Source organism: Vidua chalybeata, chromosome 1 (assembly GCF_026979565.1).
Source record: "Vidua chalybeata isolate OUT-0048 chromosome 1, bVidCha1 merged haplotype, whole genome shotgun sequence".
NCBI classification, from domain to species: Eukaryota; Metazoa; Chordata; class Aves; order Passeriformes; family Viduidae; genus Vidua; species Vidua chalybeata.
The window spans coordinates 118,677,184-118,700,665 of NC_071530.1; the positions used below are offsets into that span (position 1 = coordinate 118,677,184).

A 23,482-nucleotide genomic window follows, 5' to 3' on the forward strand; every position below is an offset into this window, starting at 1 on the left:
TGACAAAGGAGAGCCCAGTTCCAGCCTAGACCCAAAGAACATGACCAGGTGCAAAGACATTGCTGCAAGTTCAGGGTGTCAGGAAGAGCAAATCATAGCTTATAGACCTTGAGTCACGGTGGACATACTTACTTCCAGTGGCGTTTTTTGCCACTTCCCCATTACCTTAGAACTTATTTGAGTCTCCTGACAAATCAAAACTAAACAACACTTGAATCAGCTGTTGGCATTTGGATTTTGCTTGGGTTTTGTAGGGTTGCCCAAGTACTAATGGCAGTGGGCAACATATTTCCAAAGACAGGGACACTTGCTCTTACCCAGATACCTCAGAGGGCAAAGTGCCCTGGAAGAGAGAGTGATGGTCCTACCACTTGTTCCATTATTTATTCCTTCTTGTTTAGTTTCCTGCTGATCTGCAGGGATAAAACTTCTATTGGGCATTCATTATGACCTTAACTAACGCCAGATTGTTCCTGTTGGGAAAAAGATTCCTTCCCATGAAACACTGATGCTTCAAAAAATGTCACCAAGCTGCAGTGGTATGAAGGTACCACACTATAAGGCCATATATTAAAAGTCTATATGTATACTGGTTCTTACTGCTCCAATTTGGTGAGATTTCCATGATAAAACCTTTAGTGAATAAAAAATACCAGTCATGATCCCACTGCCTATTGTCACAAGGAAATGATAGAAAAACTCGGAAGTCACATGCAGAAGTTTGTAATTCTTTGCTCCTATGCTTTGGAATCTCATTGTGAATTCAGGCAGCCAATTTAACATTTCTCTGGACAATAAAGCAGTACATGGATGTTCCCTGGGAGGCACAGGACTTAACAGCACTGACTTGAATTTAAGAATAATCAGTCTGTCCTAAATGTTTGGAAGCCTTACAACAGAGGAACCCAGAGTCTTTGTGAAGATGATACTTAGCACAAATAATCAACAAGGCAGGCAACTGATTTCTTAGTATGAGAGAAGAATCTAGAAAATTTCCTACAAAGTAAACTCAAGAATCAGGTTTTTTAATTGTGAAAAATAAGAGGCTTATTTCCTTAGCAAACAGTTTCCCAACCAATTGCTGCTAGTGTCACACAACCGAGATCTATAAAGTAAAAGAAACACTTGATAATTGTAAAATAAAGAAAAAGCTCAGTGTAGGTGACTTCACAGGTGTTTTACCAGGTACTTTCCTTTTAGTAGTTTTCAGTGCTTTATCACCAGTTGCTCCAATGACTGCAATCTTCAGAACTCAGCACTGGATGAAACACCAAATATGTCAATCAAACCACATGTATCCATCAAATCTTCAGCCCAGCTGCTTGACTTGGTCTCGATTCAATGTCACAGCACCACCATTCAGCAGCCAAGGTGTTCTTGCTTGCATCATCCTGGTGGGGTTGAGCTCCCTCCTCATGTTTGGAGAAATTCCCAGTGAAGAGCATAAGGATATGCACCAGATACTCTTTTAAATTAAAATAGTTTTTCATATGACAGCCCCTTATTATCTGTATCTGTTCTATGTCTCAGTACTGAAGATTCCAGCTTGTCATCTGTACTCCACTCATGTCACAGCCAGTTCAGGGAAGCTGCAGTTCAGAGCAATTTCAACTTGTTATGTGCCTTCAGTCATACTTAGTCTTGTTTTATTCCTTTATTTTTTTCATCTACTTGGTATCAAAGATTCTGAAGGACAATATTCTATTCATGACTGATGCAATTTTGTTGGAATTCTCTCTAAATGCTTCTCATAACATTTTCCTAAAATGTTAAGTCTTAAAGGATCAGCCCTTTCACCCAGAAGAGTTAGCAAGTTCTGGGCACTTTGACTCAACCTATTTACACAGCCTCTTGCAGAGGGGAAGAAGTACTGTTACCTTTGCCTAATTCAATTAGCCTGGGTTCAGACACAGAAGAATTGCATGTACTTTGTGATTTCATGAATTTTACTTTATTGTATTGACAGTATTCATGCTAGAGTAGGGAGGGTGGAAACAAAAGGCTTAAAGGCTACCATATCACAAAAATACCAAAATAATCTAGTGTATCTGAATGCGCTCAGAATTTATTCTGGTGCATTAACCTTCCTGACAATCATGCACTCAAAACATCTTGCATGTTTCCAAAGCAGCCTATATCAGCTTATCAAGGAGGCTGTACAACTATTGAAAGAATTCTGAGGTGGCCTTGAAATCAAGCCTTGGACTGAAAAAAACAACAACAGTTCCCAGGCTCAGAAGACCAGTAAAGCAGCTCCAGGGATATAGCCCTGCCAGAGACCAACACTAGGATCCACTTACACAGAGTGCAAGGAAAAGGTGTCATTCCAGAGCTCAGCTGGATGCTGTCACTTTGAAACCAAGCTCTAAGCCTCACCTCATCTGCTGTGCAAAGTACAGTGGCAGCTAGACTGATTGACAGCGTTCCTTTAAAGAGACAAATTTCATTTGGCAACCACATCCCCTACAGTTTCAATGGCATGAGCATTCACTTAAATAAGGCACTGTACAAGCAAATACTACCTTTTAGGGGCTGAAAGTGGAACAGCCTTGAATCAATGAAAGAGGGAAAAACATTCCTGTTTACACCCAGACATTACCTGTCTTCTTGCTATCAACTCTCACAATAATTAGTAATCATACCACTGCAAGATTAGATTATAATATTAATCTCAGTTAACAACCTTTCTAATTTCTCAAATGCCAGTTGTTTATTTTGGAAATTATAGAGAAATATTTTTACTAGTCCTGGTCAAGTATGCAAATGTTTTAAAACAACTATTTCACCAATATATTTACAACTTTGAAGACCAAAGGGGACATATGCAAGTCACCTGTTAATCAGGTACCAGCACTACCCCATGGTTTTAGAATTACATCCTAGCAAGTCATCTCTAGAAATGCAAGAGAAGTCAATTCGTAGATTTTTATCAACTCCAGGAGTAAACAATTACTCTTAAAGAGAGGGACTAAAGCTATCAGAGCCAGACTGAGCCAACTGACAGGCAGGCAGCAGTAACTGTGTCCTGGCAACTGCCTGATCTAGATTCAGGCAAGCCTAGATTCAGCCTAAATTCAAGAGTATCCTGGTGATAGATGAAAAGTACTTGCTTGACTTTCTACCCAAAAATCAAAACTACTTTATAAAAAGAACAGTGTTTTGATTGCCAGCTTTCCAAACTAGCAACAAGACTCCCAACACTAATTACAAAAATAGGAACCACACAGACAAATCTGCCAGGATCACAACCAGCACTTCCAGAGGTGCTGGCCCCTGCTGCTCGCATTAACAGTAGTTTGCCTCTTTAAAAAAGGCAGTGTTGCTCCCATGCCCTGCAGAATTCCAGCAAGAGGAGAGTAGAGAAATCAGAGGGTGCTTACAGATACAAAAGACTGCATACCTCCATCCTGGCTTCACTTCTCCAGGCAGAACAGGTGTACATGAAAGGTCTTCAGTTACTGTAAATGTATTTTCTGAGTTTGTGGAAAGATGCGAGTTTATGAGAGTTTACAATGTAGAACCTCAGGGTTAGGGTTGGAAAGGAACAAAATGTTAAATAATAAATTTCACAATGGCAATAGATAACTGGGAATTTGTGGGCTGCTGACTTAATAGAGACCCGAGAGTCCAAAGTTACCAGACAAAGGAGGGAATGGGCTAGCTCAGCTGACCTCAAATGCAGGGAAGAAAATAAACAAAAAAAAAAGTTATGAATGTGGCAGGGTAAAGAAGTGGTTACAGTTAGGAAAAACAGAGGGAATAAATTAATAAATAGTGGCATTTGTTTTTTTTCATTGTACCATGCCTTGACTTTTCTTATTTTGAAAGCAAAAAGAAGCAGGTACTCTTGACCTTTATTTTCTGCATTCCTGTTTGTTGCCTGCAAAAATAATTGCTATTTCCAGCATCTGTCTTAGGAAGCCAGGAAGGGCCTTATTCTAAGAAAGACACAGTGGAGAAAGAAGTAGTGTTCTTGTATGCGCAGTGATCAGATGTAGGATTTGGTATGCACTGAGCAATATGCTTGGGCAGATTTGAGCATACAAATAGTTAGAAATAAGAGTTATTTCATTCTCCATGTGTTTAAGTTAGGCTCTTGCCTTTTCTGTGTGTTTTGGCTTTTTTCTCACTGCCACAAAACCTACATCATCATGGGGCAATGTGTGGCAAGGTCTCACCCCTTCTCTCCCATGGGGCTGAAATGTATATATTTGGCAGCTTCTGCTCCCGGGAGAAAAGAAAGTTGGATCTCAGGGAAATCCTCAGATTTGGAGTGAGTCACTGCAGCTTCTAAAGTTCCACCATGGAGATGGAACAACATAAAACATGACTGCCTACCAAACTACAAGGTGAATTTTTACAAACACTGATAAATCCTTATGCATCTTCTTCCCTTCTGAATATGCAGGAAAGTACTCCCATCTCCCAGGAATCTCCCTTTGTTCCTTTCTGTGCCATATAAGGTTTCTGTGCTTGTAATAAGGTTTTCTTACACATCAGACTACTTTGTGTGAAATTCGATCATTTGTTGCCTCTTACTGTCTCTAAGAAGCACAGTATAAGTAGAGGACAATAAACTTGCAAACACATCCGTGGCAAAAAGGATATAGAATAAAATTCAAGAGACAGATGAAAAGCAAGCAGAAAAGGCAGCCCAGTGTCAGACCTCTTGAGGATTCGCAGAGGCAGCACAAATGCATGTGGGAAAGGGGAATTTAAGATCAGGAGGTAGTGTCTGGCAAGTATTGCTTTACATTTACACAACAATGTGACAATCTAAAAGAAACTTCATTTTAAAGAAAATCTTATACACTGACTTGACAAAGTAGCCTATAAAATCAAGTTTTATTATTCTGAAAGAAGTTGCTTGAAGCGTGCCTTGTGGGTTTGTAAGAAGTGACTGCATTTCATCCAGCCAGACTCCACAGACTGTTGGCTAATACGAACCACAGCACCATTTAAACCTACTTATAATTTCTGGTAACTTCCTTCCATCTGCCATCTTTCTTTTAATTTTTCACTTATTGAATACAAGTTTCCAAACAGCACAGACCCAGTCCAGACCTACAGGATCACTTTAGAAGTGAAATTAGATTTGCTACCAGCAAGACAAGCCACTAGAAGTATTATTTCCAGTGGAAAACAAAATTAGGCAGTCTTTTAAAAATAGAGGTGGATAAAGTCCAAATACAAGTCTGTGCAGCTATCTCATAATCAATGTTTTTCAGCAACAGAACAAAGAATAATAGTCTTTTCTGAAACCTCTTAGAGTGCCTGCAAGTTACTACAAGAGAGGTCATGCTTACACTGAAGCCTAATTCCTCTGTGTTAACAGAGGTTCAGAATAACCCAGTATACAGCAATTTAAGTAATTCAAATCCAAATAATCCATTTTAAAGCACCTGCAGCAACAGGGTTTCTGCAATGTTAGCTTGGCCATCAAGTCTACTGTGAATCTGAACACCTACTTTTCTTTATCCATTTCTGAGTAATACTCAAAACTACACAAACCAGTAGAAGCCAACATTTATCAAAGCCTCTACATCAAGCAAAGCAACATGATTTCAATTAACTTCTGCAGACAGTATGTTAGAATTGACTTTGTAATACCAAAAGCACCTTCCATAACTCGCTACACATGCTGATGAATATCCAAGGTTCACTGTCACCCCGACCCTAAGGATAAGGTTGTATTTTGAGGAGTTTTATGGTGACTGGAAGATGGGGTTTTACAGTGATGTTACAACAGATTTGCTGTGGACATGCATAAGAAAAAAATGAGACAAACCAACCAAACAACAAATAACAACCCAAACCAAACAACTCCAATCCAAAATAAAAATTTAGACAGATATTAAGACTGTACAATTAATTGCAGAAGTAAAATTAAAACACTTTGAAAGCATACTTTGTTGCTTCATACATTCAGTACTGTTTTTGGCTAAGATGATAAGTACTGTATTAATAAAGATGAGCGGATTTCTAGCTTAGCATTAATCATTTAAGCTTTTGAAATACAAATATTCTGAAGGATAATTTTCAATTCTTCATGATATGACATGCAATCAAAATTATTTACATCCATCATTTAAAAGAATGCTTTAATGCTAGGACACTTGGAATTAAGGCCTTTCAGTAAATACAGGAAGAAGTAACACAAGAGTTTTGCAGATGGGTTTTATGGCTTGTTTCTAGGCTCAGAAGTTTTGATTAAAGCAAATTTGTGAAACAAAGTACCACATGTAGCTGGTGGGAAAAGCATAGAGATAATTTAAATAGTTGTCAATATGTTCATCTTTGAGTACTACCAAATTTTCAAAAGCCTAGTTCTTCCAAATTGTACTATTCATACTTGACTATTATATGCATGCATTAAAATTTTGCTTTGAAATACACTTTGACCAACGTTTCAAATCACAGATTGCAAGGTATCTTAAATGCTGACTTGGTCAGCATCTTTCTACATCTTCATGACAACTTTGAAAAAAATATTCAGGTCTTGAATTTTGGTCTCAAATATATGAAACATATATGGTTTAGAAATCTCTCAAATTCAAAGGTCCTATGTGTTCAATGATATATTTAGATTAGGCATGAGGTCAAAACACCCAACTTTTTTCTTAAAGATATCTTCTCTCAAAAAAATTATTTTGAGAAAGAACCATTACTAAAGGAAAATAGGTAACATCAGATTTTACTTTTCTAAGAATTGTATCAGTTTTTCAACTTCTGTACTAGTATTCATGTATGCAAGTATAATGCAATTTATATGCAAAATGTAGAAAGTAATACATTTTCAACTGACTCGTTTTGTAGGCAAATCAGCATCAATTAAACAAGCTAATGTGTGAAAGGCTAGATAAAAATTACACCTTATAAAACCAAAGCAGATGTTTCAACTTATAGTTTTAATATAGCAATCAAAGAAAATTCCAAATACTGTACAGTGAAGTGTAGTATAGTACACTATATACTGTTATAATACACTATTGTTACATTACTGATAAAAAAATCAAATATAATTAGTACAGCAATCACAAATAGAACAAACCAAACCTTGCTGGATAACAGCCAGTACTGTGAAGATGGTATAGTTTCTATGCTAATTTATTTTTAATTCAACATGTAAAGCACTTACTTTTTAAAAAGATTTTTTTCTAAATATATACACTATTTTAATTCCTATTTATACATTTTAAATAGCATTCCCTCCTAAAAGTGCACTCTTTCATTTCTTGGCAATAATCCTCATCAAACGTAAAATAACTCTGAAAATACCACTCTTGTTTCAACCTTTTATTGCTCAACCACAGGCATAAGGGCTCAGAGGGAATCCTGCATTCTAAAGATCTTAAGCAACTTCTTCATGAAGCTAAACTGATATCCACAAGCAAAACAAAGAAACCACTCTCTGTTGTGGCTTTTTTTAACAAAAGGATTAACTTCATATTCATATTATTATTATTTTACAAAAGCATGTAGATTCTGATATTTTAAAATAGGAGCCAGTAAAGATAACAGTGGCATCTTCTTAAATCATTCATTTTCCATACAACTCAGATTGAGCATCACTCTCCCAACTGTAAACATACCAAGAATTTTGTTACCTGGCATTTTCAGCGCATTGAAAAAGGAGCAAGCAACTCCACTAACCCTGTGACAATGACAACAGATTCTACTTTATGAAAGATCGTAAATCAAGTATTTTGGCCTTGCAGGGTTGTCAGCACATAGCCCTGTGGCACTGTGCCTCTGTGACACTGCTAGAGCACTCTGTCAGAGGCAACATCTAGCTTGTATTTTGCAGCCAGCACAAGACTCGTAAACTATATGGAATTCACAAAGCCAACAATGCACACAGCTGTTTTGTGACTACAACAGGGAAGACTTCCCAAATACATTTCTTTGATTTCATTTGAAAATCTGCTATTTCTTTTCCCTCGCTGAAATGCAAACAATTCAGAGAGAAACAGCACTATCAAAAAGTCAACTAAGCAGCCAGCCATTTGAAGTAGTAAAAGTCTTGGAAAACTGATCTGTTCTCCTGAGGTTTCCCATATGCTCATCAGCAATCTAGTTCATTCCCTTTTTTTATTTTTGTACTAGGCCTGTATTTTTAGCAATCATCTTTTCTTTGGGTTATTCATACTAAGCCATAGTAACATTTAGGATTTTCCAATAATGTGTCTTCTTTGCCATGAGACACAGCATAGAAGATCCTTGGCCTTCAGATAAGAAAGTAATCAAGGTGGGTACTCAAAACCACACCCCCTTTCCACAGGCAATTTGGCAGCAAGAATTTGGGTTGGTTGCCTTTACTTTTCAAGAAAAGGGCACCATTCTTGACATTTGAGAAGTCCTACTGACACATCTTCTCATCCACAATGAGCTGAAGTCTCTCCTGCCCTTGTACTTCACCAGCATTTTCCTGACTCCAACAGGGAATTCTAACAAGCACACTGATGCTTCTTGGACAGGCACACAGATTTGTCTCCACTTACATTTGCACCCACTGCCAGCAACCAAATGAAACATCTGTTCCAACTTGCACTTCAGTGTTCTTTATTTCACTTCTCCTGCACAGTCACATATCTCACTAGCACGTAGATAAAGTTTAGCTTCACTTGAGAGTATCAAAGGCAATCTGATCGATCTTTCTCAAAACCACTGATATTAAAAGCAAGAAAAAGCTATGTGAAATAAGAACACTGCAAAGAAATATGCACAATCCTGCCTTCCAGAATTCACACCAGTGGATCTTGTGACTGACACCATTTTACCAGTTCTGTGAGACCATCTTCTTTTAGGAACTGGAGGGTTTTGGTTTACACGACTTGAGTGGGCCCAAGATGACACTAATGATGAGTCAAACAGAGCTATTATCTGTTTCTATGTCTATTTAGATAAGAAGGAAAATGTCAAATTACTGCTGAAATGGGAAGTGTGTCAAAACTAAACCAAGCCTTCCTCTTTACACAGTAAAAGGCACACAAACTTCTGCAGTCTTACCAGAAAGGCATGAAAGAAGTAAGCATTTTTCCTTGAAATAAGAATGATGTGCAATAAATACTTCAATTTATTTCAAACTTGAAATTCTCTCATATACACTGCTCGCTCATTATTGTTCCAGCCAAGGGAGACTTTTTTCCCTAAAGAAAAGGTCAAAACTGTCAAAGCATTGGTTACCTGGTCTAAAATGCAAGCGATCCAGGCGATTCCTCCCCCTCAGCCTCTCCCAATTGAAATTCTTTCCCAGGAACAAGTCACTGCTATACTTTTTTAACACTGTGACAAAGCACAAGCCTCTACTCAACATTTTCTATATAGATGTAGCTTTCAGCGAGCTACACTGATTCATGGGAGACTAAATGTTTTCAGAAGTCATGGCAGGCTTCCAGGTGCTGCATGTGCATCCTGTTTCTCATTGAATAAGCCCTGCCAGTTAATCAGTGCATCAGCAAGGTCAGTTCTGGCAAGCCAATTACTTCATACATTCCAAGTTTCCAAATTGCTAACTTACCGGATAGCAATTTGAGATCTTAACATTTTTCATTTATTTGTGAAAATGTGGTATTATATTTTACCTCTAAGTAGTGTATGAAATCATAAAATATTTGTACCATCTACATAAAAAGTTAACCAACAGAGTCATTTTAATTTACCTTGACAAAAGAGAAGGGCTATTTTTTAAGTGACTTGCTTCATTTCAGTTCTACATACAAAAATAAATCCTTCCCCATGGGACATTTTATCATACTAAGATTTAGAGCTGTTTAAGTGATTAGAAATGTAAAAAGTGAGAAGACTTTCCTGAATACAAATATACACAACACAAACCACATTTGTGAACTGGTAAAAACCTACATGTGCACAAACACAGACTTCAGTATTTAAATGCTCTTAATTCCTTTGAAGCTGTATTAGCATCTTTTCATCCATTCAATGTTATTTTACCATGAGAAGAAGTAACAATAGTGCATTTAAATGACTATGAAGATAGGAAGCAAAGTGCAGTATCAAAAACACATTCCATCCTTAGGGAGCAAGCACAATGGCTGCTTCTTAAAAACTAGCACTACAGGTCTGATGAACACACTACTTAAATGGATACCAGCTCTATTATCACTGATGCAGGGAAATCTGCAGCACAAACTGAAGTGAGGCTGAGAGAGGTGGGTAGTCTTTATAGACACTGAAACAGCATGTATCCCTTGTTCCCACAGAGTAAACAGTGAACTTCTAAAAGCTCAATTATCACCAAACACTTCAGGATAATGTGTGTTAGAGAGTCATTTCCTTCCAATAAATTGTTAATTTGCCCTTAAGAGGACAGCTGTTATTTCATTTTTGCCATTTCTACCAATGCTAGCAATCTAAGTATTCTAAAAGAAATTGATTTGCCATTGAATATTTGCTCTTACTTTGCAATTTCCAATGTCTCTCCCGTAATTGTCTCAAAAGTTGCACAACCACCTGACCAGTTTGGTATTTGGGAGGAAATGCTACCAAGAGAGCACCAAAATGGTTGTGTTGGCTCAGACAGCCATGCATAACCACATCACATTCAATGTGTCTTCATCATATGCTATGTGGCCTTTTTTCTAACTTGCTTTCTACCTGACAATAGGAGAACTTGTACTTCAGTTTAATAAAGTTATACTTATTCCAAGATTTCTGAGAGGAGGATATGAATGAAAAAGTTATTAAGTTGGAGAAGTGCCAACAAAGTGTAATTAAAAGTACTGTATATGCTACATTATCAAATTGAGCACAAGTTTAGTTTCAGTTACTTTTTGAAATTTATGTCTAATTTATGATAATAGGGTATTTTTTAATGGAATTAAGTACCTGGGGCAGAATTAACTTCGCCATGTTTCTAGTTTTGCTTTTCTAGCCCTTCCAGTAACCTTAAGCTAGCATGGTAAGAACCTTGCATGGGCTTAAATTTTAAGACTTTTAAGAAACTAAAAATTACAAAGAATTTTCAAGAACCCACATGTACAGCAGATATTCATCTCAGTGCATTTTCTAATAACTAATTTACAGGTAACAGAGCCAGCCTGGGCAGCAGTATGGTAATATTGAAAGCTATTGCCAATCACATGCTTATCATGCACTGAATAAGATGATATAATCTTTGACATACATACAAGATTTAATAACTAATCACTTTGTGTGGCCCAGCCAATAAACATTACATTTGAACAGTAATTTCTTCTACCCTTATTAGATTTTTACTTATCAAGAATGATCCATTGGCTCAGTTGCATTAATGATTCCTGCATCTTGACTATCCATCTCCTCAAGCTCCTCAACAGAATTTCCCTTTTGTGCTTTAGACCTTGCAGGGAATGCTGTTCCCACAGAATTCACCATGTTACCATCAGTTGATTCAGTATTCAAGTGTTCAGTACCACTTGGTGCAGAGAATGATTCGGGTAAGGCAGCCTGAAAGCTCCCAGTTTTAGCAGTTGAACTCACTGCCTCTACTTTTCTTTGAGATACATCAACTGATGCTGACTGCTCTGTATTCTGATCCCGCAAATGTCTATCCATTGAAGCCTGAATAGAAGAGACCATTTCCTGCAACTTTTTTCTCTGTGCCTCAATCAAAGTGGGGTCAAGCTGCCTGCTGTCTCTCATTGTCACAACTCCCGGAGCAATTCGAATAAGCTCACTGTTACCAGAAGCAGCTGTGAATACAGAAGGCTCAATTTTAGCAGAAGGACTGAAGTCCGTTTCTGTGCTATGCTTTCTTAAAAGTGGTGGTTCCCTGGCTCTTTGATCATGTTGTTGACTACTAGATGCAGTTCCTAGGGAATGACCCTTTCCTTGAAATGCAGTTATGTTATGTAGCTGTTCAGATTTCTTTTTCACTACTCCACCACTACCCAGCTTCAGCATTCCATGTGAAGGACTTGCTTCCCTGCTTCTTGAAGTAGCTTCTGCTCGCACTTGACTTAAGGCCTCTTTAACCAGCTCTTCAACATCAGGACCGATCGGGAAGTGCCCAGCAGCATCCACACACAGCTCTAATCTGTCTTCTGCTGCATTGTACACAAAGTTTTTACCAGGCAGATGTGGAAAAGTGCAGTGCTTGCCATCAGCCAAACCTATAAAGACAGGAAAAGTTAATCAAAATGCTAACCTCTTTTAAGGCATGCTCTGAACACACAGTAATTACTGTATTTAAATTTACTGAATCAAGTATGTAAAAATCAAACACTGAAAGTTACTACTGTAACTGGAGAAAAAACTTAGGCTTTTATGCCATATAATAACCATAGCATGTTGCAAAGATGCTGCTGCCTTCTATGATGACTCTGAAGAAGAGACAATACTGTACTATTACAAGATAAAATAACCACACCCCTACAACTTGCAGTAATGTAAAACAAGCCAAACCCCATCACTACCATCCCCCCAAAATCACACAAAACGAAACCATCAGAAATCAAAACCCGAAAACTGACAAGGAGAACATTTCAAAACACTATCTGGAGAAACACTATTTGAGACTACTTCCATACTAGTTAGAACTGTAGTAGGATTTCTGGTTGCCTAACTGCTGCTAAGCCTGAGAAATTTCAAATTTGCTATTTTGTCTTGTTCTCTGAGAGCAAGTGTTGCTAGATTAACAGAAGTGTTTCAAGCTTACTGTATTTAGTAGTCCTGGATATTATAACTATTAACCTTTACAAAACAAACATAAGGCATAATATTATTGCTCTGCTGCTTAATTGTCCCACTTACAATTTGACCAATCTGTTAAAACTGAGAATTCACTAGATAATTTTAAGTTCTGAAGTTTCTGTGTGTCAAAAATAGACAACATTCATTTTTTACAGTTTATCATCATAAAACACAAAATAACTCTTTCAATTCTGTCCCATGCAGGTTGTGGTAAAAGCAGTAAGGTATCACTTCAGTGATGGTGGCTTTATGTGAGTTAAAAGCTATCTGCAGATGAAAACTTGGCTGCAGCCATTCTCTTCACTTTAGTTCCATCAGCTATGCATGGAGAGCTACAATGAAAACAACACAGTTTAAAAGGTGCCAGGAACAGGTAAATTGTTGGGATTTTTCCTCTCATTCTCAAAATTCTTAAAGAAAACCACCAGAAATTATTCAGAAGGGAAGGAACACAACAAGCAAATTCTATTTCTAATTTGTATTACAAAATACAGTGCTTTCAAAATGAGTATTCCGGGCAACAGTGGAAAAGGTCATTCAATAATTTGGTAAGTTATTAAACTGTTTTCATCCTAATGAAGCTACTGATTAATCTCACTCATCCTCCACAGCTTCTGATTCATACATGCACAATTGCAGAGGACCTACAAAGAAGATTTTATTCTAAGAGCTTCAGACATGTAGCTCCTCTCTTTACATATCCATGGGAACTAATAACCAAACAGCCAAAATGCAGAACAAAATTTAACCTCAAGCACCTGCCTAACTTCGCCTGAAGAACATATTTTACGTACATAATTTAGCAGCTCAACTTTCATTTGCAAAAGAGGGAACTGAAACAATTCCTATGATTGACCAAAACTGCCTCTGAAACTGCAATCCCAAAATCTCAAAGTAGGATCTTAAATAAGATCTATTAAATCAAGTTTCAATCTATTAACAGCACCTACACTTCACAGACAGCTTTGTTCCCAAGGTCCAGTATGATAGGTGCATTACTACATTACCTAAAAGATTACAAATAGGTAAGTAACTTCTTAAAGGAGAAAGATGAGTCAGATTGTTGCACACTGGAATTGTAAAAGTGTACTAATGCTGAAATAGGAATTGTACCTACCAAGACAGTCTGTATTTGAAACTATTGCACTTCTCTGTATGCAGGCATTTTACACTATTATCTCCTACAGCCTTATTTCTTACACAGTTAGCCAGGAAAAATGGCTTTTAATTTCAACATTTTCTCTGAGTTGGGTTAAAATTCCTTGGATTCATTCCAGGATTTCAAATTTGGCTAGCCATTTACTGGTCAAAAATGAGGCACTGTTTAAGCTGATTCATTTTCCACAAACAATACACCACTCGTTACTGTACAAGCATATTAGAAGAAGGAAAACTAAAAGGAAACAGATATAAGACACTTGTATGCTAACTCTATTATCAGGCTAATAATTCAGTGAGAGGTAGTTGGCATTGAGTAGATCACACATTTTAATTTATTTCCAGAAATAAGTAAGATAAAGTTAAGGCTGATATAACTGCCTAAGAAAAAAATCAAACAGCAAGAAAGCAGCAAACGGACCATTATAATAGCTGAAACCACAAGAGCTAAGCTGTGAATGCAAAGATTTCATCAATAAAATAAACTTTGGGAGAAAATAGCTCCTCAGTACTTTCTTCTCTAAAGAAACAGTTGCAATTTTTTGTAGGAAGTATTTGTAAAGCCACCTAAAAATCAAATATACTCTACTTGCTTGGTTATTCTGCACAGAACCCAAGATGCAACACTCAGCAATTCAAGAAGGGGATGGACAGTTTTACTTTTGAACAATAATCTTACGAATATGAAAAACAAATTTAACCAACCATTTAAATTTAAAACATGCAGTACCCTGTATAAAAGATCCTCTAAGAAGCACAAGAAAGGAAAACTCCTTATCCAGTAAGCATCTTAAAGTAAAGGAATAGGTCCTATGATTTTCTTGTTGTTTGATCTTTACAGGAGAAAAAGATTAAGAAAACAAAAAAACAGTTGACTTTTTTTGGTCATATAGTCATTAAGAAAAAAGAAGTTGTTTGCACAATTCAGTAAGTGGAAATTTCAGAAAGTAAGAGGTTTAAGTTCAATTAAATAGGTTTAGGCAGATTCCCTAGTCTTAGTCTGTCTGAGGGAGCATTAGGAGTTCTCCAATATTTAAGAATGAAAATTTACCACAGTAATAGAATTAAAATATATATATTTATGCTTACAAGTGACTCAATACCCATTTACAATTTTCAGGATTTGGAAACAGAGGAAGGAAATGGAAGGAAATGGAAGGAAATGGAAGGAAATGGAAGGAAATGGAAGGAAATGGAAGGAAATGGAAGGAATAAAAACAAAACCAAAAAATACCTGTTGTTTTCTTCATTATGCTGTAGAAGACTCCACCCTGCTGAAACAACTGAGGAAGCCCCTTTGCGTAAGACCAAACATCTTCTCCTGTAAAAATCAAACACGAACATTAAAATTAAACAGTTGGATTTTCATGTTATAGACAATGGCTGAAAATGTAATTCCTTAAATCAAAAGTTGGGTCCTCACTCTCTTCTATGCAATTAAGAATTTGAATTTTTATTGCAAATGCACAGAACATAAGCCTGGGACATTGAAAGATTTTTAGAAAAACATACCACTGTCTGCAGTCAAATATCCTACATGTTCTAGTACAAAAGTTCCCAAATTTGATTTGATCCAAGTTGCAGCTCCTGGTTCTTTGCCAGGTCCTAAACACGAGTCTCCATTCCCCTCCTACCTCTGCTTTCAACATTAAACTAGGAAATTACTAACACACTTCCAAAATTCAAGCACATATCCTTACTCATTAAAACTTGAATTCTATATCCCTACAACACCTCAAAAATCAGAGCTCAATTTCACAGCTGCCACACAGTAGACTTAACACTGCAGCTGAGACACAAATGTCTACCCAGGCAGCTGCATAGAAGCTATGTCTGTACCTTGCTTTTCCTGAGAGTTAGAAACAAAATACCAACCATGAGGCCCTGACAGTCCTGTATAACCAGCGTTTGTCAACAATGCCAAAAATGGCATTGAAATGTAACAACTTTAAATGCCATGGAGAGAAAAAAAACCCCAACCTAGACTACATAAGGAAAGGAATATAAAAAACAGAAAAATTGGGTTACAGTGATGGAATATCAGTGACCTAACAGTACCTGCTCAGTCAGTTCAGATCTGCATTTTGCCTATACCCTTTTCCTTATTTTGGCAACCATTTATCTGCTTCAGAGAAGTGACATGTGCTGTAGCTGTCTAAGCAGTACAAACTGCTTATCAGAAAGTTCTGATAAATTCTATTCTCCTGATGCAGAAACAACTACTGTGCATACATGTTTTCAGAAAAAAAATTGGTTTTCCCACTTTCCATCAAATATACAAGGAACATATTGAGATATTTTAGATAGAAATTGCCCCCTTCTGTAGGGATTGAAATCTCAATAACAACATCTCTCAAATTCCTATTAAGATTGGAAAATGTAAATCTTCAACTATAGTTAACTGGTTGTACTGCTTGGATAGAGATAGCTGGAATGTGCGAGGCTGTAAATATAACCCACCAATATGTCTTTGCTTGCTGTTATAGGGAAAATAAAATAAAAGAGCACAGGAGGCATGGGACTCTGTACGCTCCCCTGCTCATCTGTTCCCCCACAACTATCACTCACCTCTCCACTGCAGGCATTACCCAAGCCCCCATTTGCTTTACAAAGGTACAGTGCACATTCACTACATTCTGTCTTTGAATGTTTTAAAGACAGGAGACTGATATAATCTGATTAATTTTGAAAGCATTGCTTCAAACCATATACGCTCAGGCTCACTGCATTCATTCACACATCAAGCTCACAAATTCAGCCTTTGCTTCCAAGATGAACATTGAAGTAATAAACCAACTGCTCTTCTTTCTTATTTTCCATGATCTACTGAAGGAAGTCTTCTATCGCTGCTACCTGTGTCCTTACTCTCATTGGCAATTTGAAATGCACTTCCCTATACACAGTGTCTCCAGAGCATCGCTGCTGTGCCTCTTCCAAGTCTCCCTGATGTTTTAAACACTGCCCACAGGAATCAAAATAACCACTGCACTGAGAAGTATCAGAATACAGCTGCCAGTCCACTGAAGCCTGACGAGGCCACAGCCAGCAGGACTCCATACTAAGGACTCCTTTACTGCTGCATCGAGCAATCCATTACTATTTGAAGGACTCTCTCTCATTCCACAAGACAACCACTGGACTTAAAGAAGAAGCCCAGTTTTAGAATTACTGATATTTTCCAAGGAAAGATTCCCTATTTGCTGTGGGCATGATTTTTCAAGCCTTGCACAAGGGAAGCATCACTGTTCAGACAGCTTTTTATGCAATACCAACAAGTACTACATGCAGGAAAGCACGGAGAGCAGGGCTCACAATACAAAAGCATCAGCCACTGAAAGAAATACAAACTAATGACACTGTTTTGATAGACATCTCCCACTGGAAGACCAAAAAAGCCCACAGTTACAACTGGACTTTCCCAGATCAGAGGAACTAGTGTGTGTGACTCAACTAAACTACATTTGAGGTTTGTACATTTTTGTTGCTAGTTGAGTTTTACCATTTGTTTTGGATTTGTTTGCCATGGTGGCAAGATGTTTATAGGTCACAAGTTAATTTGGATGATCATTTAGTTAGATTAAAGACTCCCTCAAGACACTACATGTATCAAAGAGATTATACTGTTCCTACTCCAGGACACACTTCCTCAGACCAGATCCCAACCCCAGAACATTAAGGTATGGGAACAAATCAAGGCTGTCCTACCCACAAACAGACCTTCTTCACTGATATGACTTAGCCTGCAGCTGCTGCAAGGCCAGGACTGTCACATCAGACAGCAGAGAGAACACACAAAGTGCAACACAAATAAAAACCTCTATTGATAAACATACGTTATAGGGAAGTTCAGCTGGCTTCAAAGCAAGCTGTTTAATTTCATGAAAATCCTGGTATCACATAATATATTCAATTCAAACCTGGCTATTTTGATTCCTTGTGTATGGATGAATTCATCAATGAAAAACAAAGCAATCAAAATAAATATCTGGCTTGCACATATTCAGAGTGCCTCTGCAGGGGTGTAATTAAATCTGGTTTAAAATATAATGTTTTAAATATGTTAATGCAAAATTCCAATTCCTTTAGTAATTTCCCTACAGAATTCTGCATTTTGGGCTAAATTTAAAAAAAATACAAAAAATCATATATAATATGTTAATTGGTCCAGAAATTACAGTATTTAATTTCCCAAGGCTTTTTTAAAAATTATATACAGAAAAACTTAAGAACATGATCTAAAATTCTCATAAGTAGCTGAGACCAGTAAAGAAAAATTCTAGTAGCTGAAATAAAAAAAATATTTCAGCCTACAGGCTGAAAAATTATAAATTACAGCCTTCAGACTCTGTATGAAAGAAAATGGTTTAAGCACACAGAATGAATAATTATGGATGTTTGAAGACACACTTCCACTATGGGCATTGGGGAAAAGTGTGTCTGGCTCAATGAGCTATCTCAACAGCATCTCCCCTCTACACATTCTAATCTCACTGTATTATAGGAATGTTTTTAGGAGAACAATGTTACAAAACTGGCTCTCCGACCGCTGCAGCAGTTTTTAGCAGTACAGAAATGTTGCTGAGAAAAAAATAAGGCTTCTTGTCTCAAAAGGCTGAATATGCCACCTTGAGGAATTGCCACCCTTAAGAAAGTGCAAGGACTTAGGAAGTTTGTTAATCTGTTGAAAAATCACAATTGTGAACAGTCTAGTAACTAAATTTCTCCCACAAGTATTTTTAAAGGAAAATGAAGACCCAATGAGAAAAGTGATGCTACAATAACGGCATCTTGTTCAGTAATTGCAAAAGGTTTTATAACTGGTTGGTTTATCACTTGCTGCTTTTACTTCTATTAGTAATGCACAATGGATGCAGCCAGAGAAGGGTGAGATAAATTCTATTGAAACCAGTGCTCTTAAAGCAGAATCTAACACTAGTGATGGCAAAGACCAAAAGTCATTCTTGCATACAAGATCATCTCACAATTTATGGATAAGCACCTGTAAAATAATGACACATCTTAATGCTTAAGTAACCAAGATATTTTTAAAGCATGCCAAAGGTTTTTGAAGTCAGTAACTATACTTCCAGCAGTATTTCTTGCAGACAGGAAAGCAGTCTTTTAAGCTTCTTCTGAAAGTTAAGACAACTTCTAAACCTAACTTTATCCTGCACTTTGGAACTGGGGTGTAAATGTCAGTGTGACAAGGTGAGTAGTGATTCAGCACACTACGTTGTAAAAAACACAGGAGTAAACAATCACACTTGGAAAAGAATCAAAGTTCTGCTTGATGAACTTCTGACACACCACTCTGTGATTACGTAATTGTTTCGTTTCTGAAACATCACATGCTTTAGCCACACCAAATCCCTCCAGCAAAAGAGAAGGCTCCCACAAAAAAAAAAAAAAAACCTGTAAACATGACTATTCAACTGGTTCGTAGAGCTGAATATATAATAATTACAGTTCTACTTCCTGCCAGAAAGCAGCAAGAACTGTGAAACCTGATGAACAAAATACACAAACAGGGGTCCAAGTCTCCTGAGCTCAAAAAGGAAAATAAAAAACACAGGCACCTGAGAAAAGTCCTTTTGTCATGAATTATTCACAGTCATATTTACATGACTGGTAATTTTTAAGTATACCTTTGCAACCCTATGTTCAACCCTTGGAATTCAGATTCACGTTTAGATTCTTTCAGTTTCTCCTCTGTTTACATTCTGAAATAATAGTTTTCTTAAATCTTTAACAAGACCAGATCTTCGTTTAAAACTAACAGACTACCTAAGAATAAAATGTCAAGTTGATATGCTTAAACCAAGACAACTCCCTGTGGGGCCAAATGCCAGGATTTCCTCCTACTACAAAGGTGAAAATTTGTTCCTCAAACTTCCAGTGAGCAGACTCATTGCATCCCTTCTCACCCCTGCTCTGAATTTATTTCCTGAAACCTGAATGAGATGTAGGAAAAAAAAGTCTGTAGCTTTCATACATACACTTCCAGTGTGTGCCTAATGAAAGGCAGGACAGCAGAGGCAATGCAATCACCTCTAAACAGCAATTTTTAAAAGAGGACTTTATAGCAAAGGAAGAACAAGTATCTCACATACCTCATATATACAATTTCTAAAAGTCACTGACAGAATATTAAATGTTCTTCTGATAAAGGAATAAGGGAATTAACATGATTAAGCATGATTTAAGAAAAAGGGAAATGTGTATGTAACTACAGTTTGTAACATGTTATCTTCTACTTAAAAACACAATTTTGAAGAATATCACAAAGTCAGCCTTACCCATGAGCGTTGCCAGAAGACAGAGCGAATACATCTCCTTGTCAACTTGCTCTTGCAGATCCTTCGATGAGATCTTACTGGTCACAGCAACATCTTCATGCTTCACAGCATGGGCTGAGTGAGCTGAGGCAGCCTGCCTGCCTTCCTCCTTGCCCTTCAGAATTTCTATGGCAATCCTGTCACCGTGCTGCAAAGGAACAGGCTCGTTTTCCATGCCTTCTTTGGGAGGCAGAAGCTCTTTTGGAGGAAAGCCGTAGCGAATACATTGCAAATACGGGGGAATATTAAATTCTCTCGCTATGCCTTCCTGGAGTTCCAAGAAGGTGGTAGTGCACTTCAAAGTAAGCATTGACTGCCTCCCATCATTGGTGGTTATTCGAATTTTCTTTTCTTTTGCAGATGTTGGAGAATATGGGGTTTTGGTTGGTGTAGCAGGTGCAGATGAGGGCCCCTCACGAACAGCCCCAGGAGAAGCAGTCCTGGGTTGCCCTTTATGCTCTTGTTTCAATTTTTCGCTTTTCCGTTTCTGCATTACAGAAGCCTGGTCCGCAATGTTCTGCTGAATAGCTCTTTCAGCCTTGCTCATATTCAACTCCTCCTTGTGCAAAGTTTTAGTCTTCTGTCCAGTCAGAATGATTTTGGTTGGAAGTTGTGACTCTAACTCTTGTCCTTGCTGTACATCCTCAGCTCTTTGAGCGTGAGCACCATCGATATTTACAGGGGTATAATCATCAGGGTTCTTTTTGGCAGTTTGGTGCAGTATTGTGTTGACAACTTTCTGCACAAGTATCTCACTACCAAATTCACCGGGGAAGTGCTTGGTAACAAGTTTCATGGCGACATCATACACATTGCTGTTCAAAGAGGTGTCACTTTCATACTGGAACCAGTAGACAGTCTCTCTCACCACTCTTCCACCCCACTCTAGAGTTATAGGAAAAGCTTCAGGCAGATTGTCATATTCTTTACCTTCCCAGTAATGTTTGAATCCACAGCCACATTTGCCACCTGAAGACCTAGTATTAGTTCTGTCTCCATCAATATACAAAACAGACCCATCTTCTCTGACACGACGCATTAGGTTACCATGGCACCAGTTACAAACAGTCAAATTACTCAGGCCATAGTCTGGTACCAGCACATCCTTCACAGGGTTGTAAGAACACACCAAACTGTTCAGGGGAAAACTGTAATTTTTGTCAGGCCTTAGCTGGCCATGAGTACTTTTTGCCAGGTTATACAGCTTCCCCCCCGGAGCCAGCCACTCTGGGGGAACGTGATGCTCTGAAAGAGCCCCACAGATGAGGCACCTGTGAAGGCGGTTGTCCATCACTGCTTTTTTGGCAGCTGCAGTGACCTCTTCGGGCTGGACCCCTATTACACCAGTCCTTCTGTAGAAATACTGATGCACATCAGCTACAAGACTGGGGTGGATACCGTGTTTACTCATGAAAACCTCCTCCATTGCAGCAACAAGCCTCATCAAGTACTTATCCTGCAAACTTCTGTCTCCTCCAATAATACAACCACCATCCTCCTCTAACATGATGTATTTTTTTATGAGGTCTTGAGGAACTCCCCAGGCTTTAGGAAGGAGCTTCCTAGGCAGCTTAGGTAAAGCAGCACCTTTTATTCCAACCAGAGGAATATAATGGTTACGTCCTGAGCTACTCCATGCAATACAGATCGGCTTGTTCAACATGCCGTCTTTCCCCATGCATTTTTCCAGAGGTATCAGACCAGGGAGGAATGTTGCTGAATAATCTCCAGAGCTTCGCATTCCACTCAAGGAGTCTAACAGGATGATAGGCCGGTGAAGCACGTTGGCCAGACCAAAGATATGAATATTCCTAAGGCCCATTGGCACACCTTCTGGAGGAACAAACAAAGGGTCACATTCATTGATAATGTCTTCCCACTCTGCAGCATCAATAAAGTCATGGAAAAGCGCCTTGTAGTGGCTTAGATTCTCCTCAAAATGCTTCTTTAGATTCTCTCGGAGAGCATGCCAGAACAGTTCCCTGCCAACAAGCGCTCGTGAGACTGCATGGACAAGGCAGTGGCCATCTCCATCCACGTGGACAGGAATGAGGCACTCTTGACTGTTGTTGGCCTTCTTGATGTCCTCCAGGGTGTCGTGCAGGTAGATGAGGCTGCCAGAGCGGTCCTTCCCATAACCCATGGTTTCAACGTGCTCTGGCTCGATGAGGAAGGCGCGGTCGCCCAGGAGGGAGCAGTCAAAGATGTCTCCCTGGTTCATCTCCGTGAGGAGCTTGGCTTTGCCAGTCTGCTTGTCCATCCCATAGCGGGCCAGGATGGGGGCCAGGAGCTTGCAGTGGTAGTTGGAGAGGCCATTGACTTTGACGAGCTCAGTGTTCCTGCGGGGCGGGCCGGCGCCGCTGACACCCAGCAGCGCATTCCGCAGCAGGTTGTGCAGCACCAGGTCGGGGTCCGTCACCTCCTCCACGGCCAGCAGCTGCCGCTGCTCGTGGCGCCGCCCGCAGTCCGTGCACTCGATGCTGCCGCTGCCCTGCGGGCCGTGCGCCGGGAAGAACAGCCGCGCCTGGCATTTGGGATCGGGGCAGGTGCCCGAGAAGATGCGCCGGTCTCGCTTCTTGGAGGCGGACGGAGGCGGCGGCTGCGGCTGCTGCTGAGGGGACGGCGGCGGCGGCTGCTGGGGCTGGGACATCGCTCCGCTCCTCTCCGCCCGGGCTTCACCCGCACCCGCTCCTCCGCCGCCCTCACAGGCGCATTCCCTGCGCGCCGGACAACGACCGCCGCCTCTCAGACGCCGCCGGTGCCGGTGCTGCCCGTGCGATACCGAGCGCCGCCCGCCGCCCCCCGCCCGACGCGGAAGCCGCCGCCGCTCTCACCGCCCCTCGGCCGCCTCAGTGCCCGCAGCGCCGCGGCCTCGCGCACTTCCACGCCGGCGGCGCACGCGCGGCGCCGCAGGGGCGGACGGGAGTGATAGTTTCGTTCGCCGCCAAGGCCCGATGTAGGAAAGGGATCTATGTGCAATGGGGAGACTACAGAGACCGTGATGCCATGCGGCGGAGAGTGGGAGGGCGGGGGAGGAGCGAGCCCCGGCGGGGTTGCTGGGAAGTGTAGTCCGCGGGCGGCTGGGCCGGGAGGGACGGGCAGGGCGCTCGGCGGCGCTTGTTGCGCTTCCTGCGGGATCGCTGGGGGTGCCAGTAGGGTGTGAGGTAACACCCCACATGTACATTCTGCTCTGTCTCGCTTGGATGTTGGTCTAAGGGGACACCCCACGTGTATATTCCCCCTCTGTGCCCCTCGGGTGCTGGTTTGAGGCACCACTCTACGTGTATCCTCCTCTG

The 23,482-nt window shown here is 39.7% G+C and overlaps 1 protein-coding gene across 1 annotated transcript; it reads right to left on the reverse strand.

Moving 5' to 3' along the window:
* Window positions 1–1,004: 1,004 nt before the first annotated feature.
* On the reverse strand, window positions 1,005–22,950 carry VCPIP1 (valosin containing protein interacting protein 1). Its single transcript, XM_053937264.1, has 3 exons — window positions 20,148–22,950; window positions 15,086–15,172; window positions 1,005–12,113 (listed from the first exon to the last, which is right to left on the reverse strand). Exons 1-3 carry the CDS (start codon window positions 22,834–22,836, stop codon window positions 11,242–11,244), a joined length of 3,648 nt encoding a protein of 1,215 aa, XP_053793239.1. The 5' UTR covers window positions 22,837–22,950; the 3' UTR covers window positions 1,005–11,241.
* Between the last annotated feature and the right edge of the window lie 532 nt (window positions 22,951–23,482).

What these genes read in the sequence shown, in the direction of transcription:
- VCPIP1 (XM_053937264.1), bottom strand. Translation starts at nt 22,836, where the DNA reads ATGTCCCAGCCCCAGCAGCCGCCGCCGCCGTCCCCTCAGCAGCAGCCG. An exon ending in TCTTCTGGCAACGCTCATGG is followed by an intron (nt 15,173 to 20,147) that starts GTAAGGCTGACT and finishes TGATTTTTACAG; the next exon opens with GAGAAGATGTTTGGTCTTAC. An exon ending in CATAATGAAGAAAACAACAG is followed by an intron (nt 12,114 to 15,085) that starts GTATTTTTTGGT and finishes CTGTCTTTATAG; the next exon opens with GTTTGGCTGATGGCAAGCAC.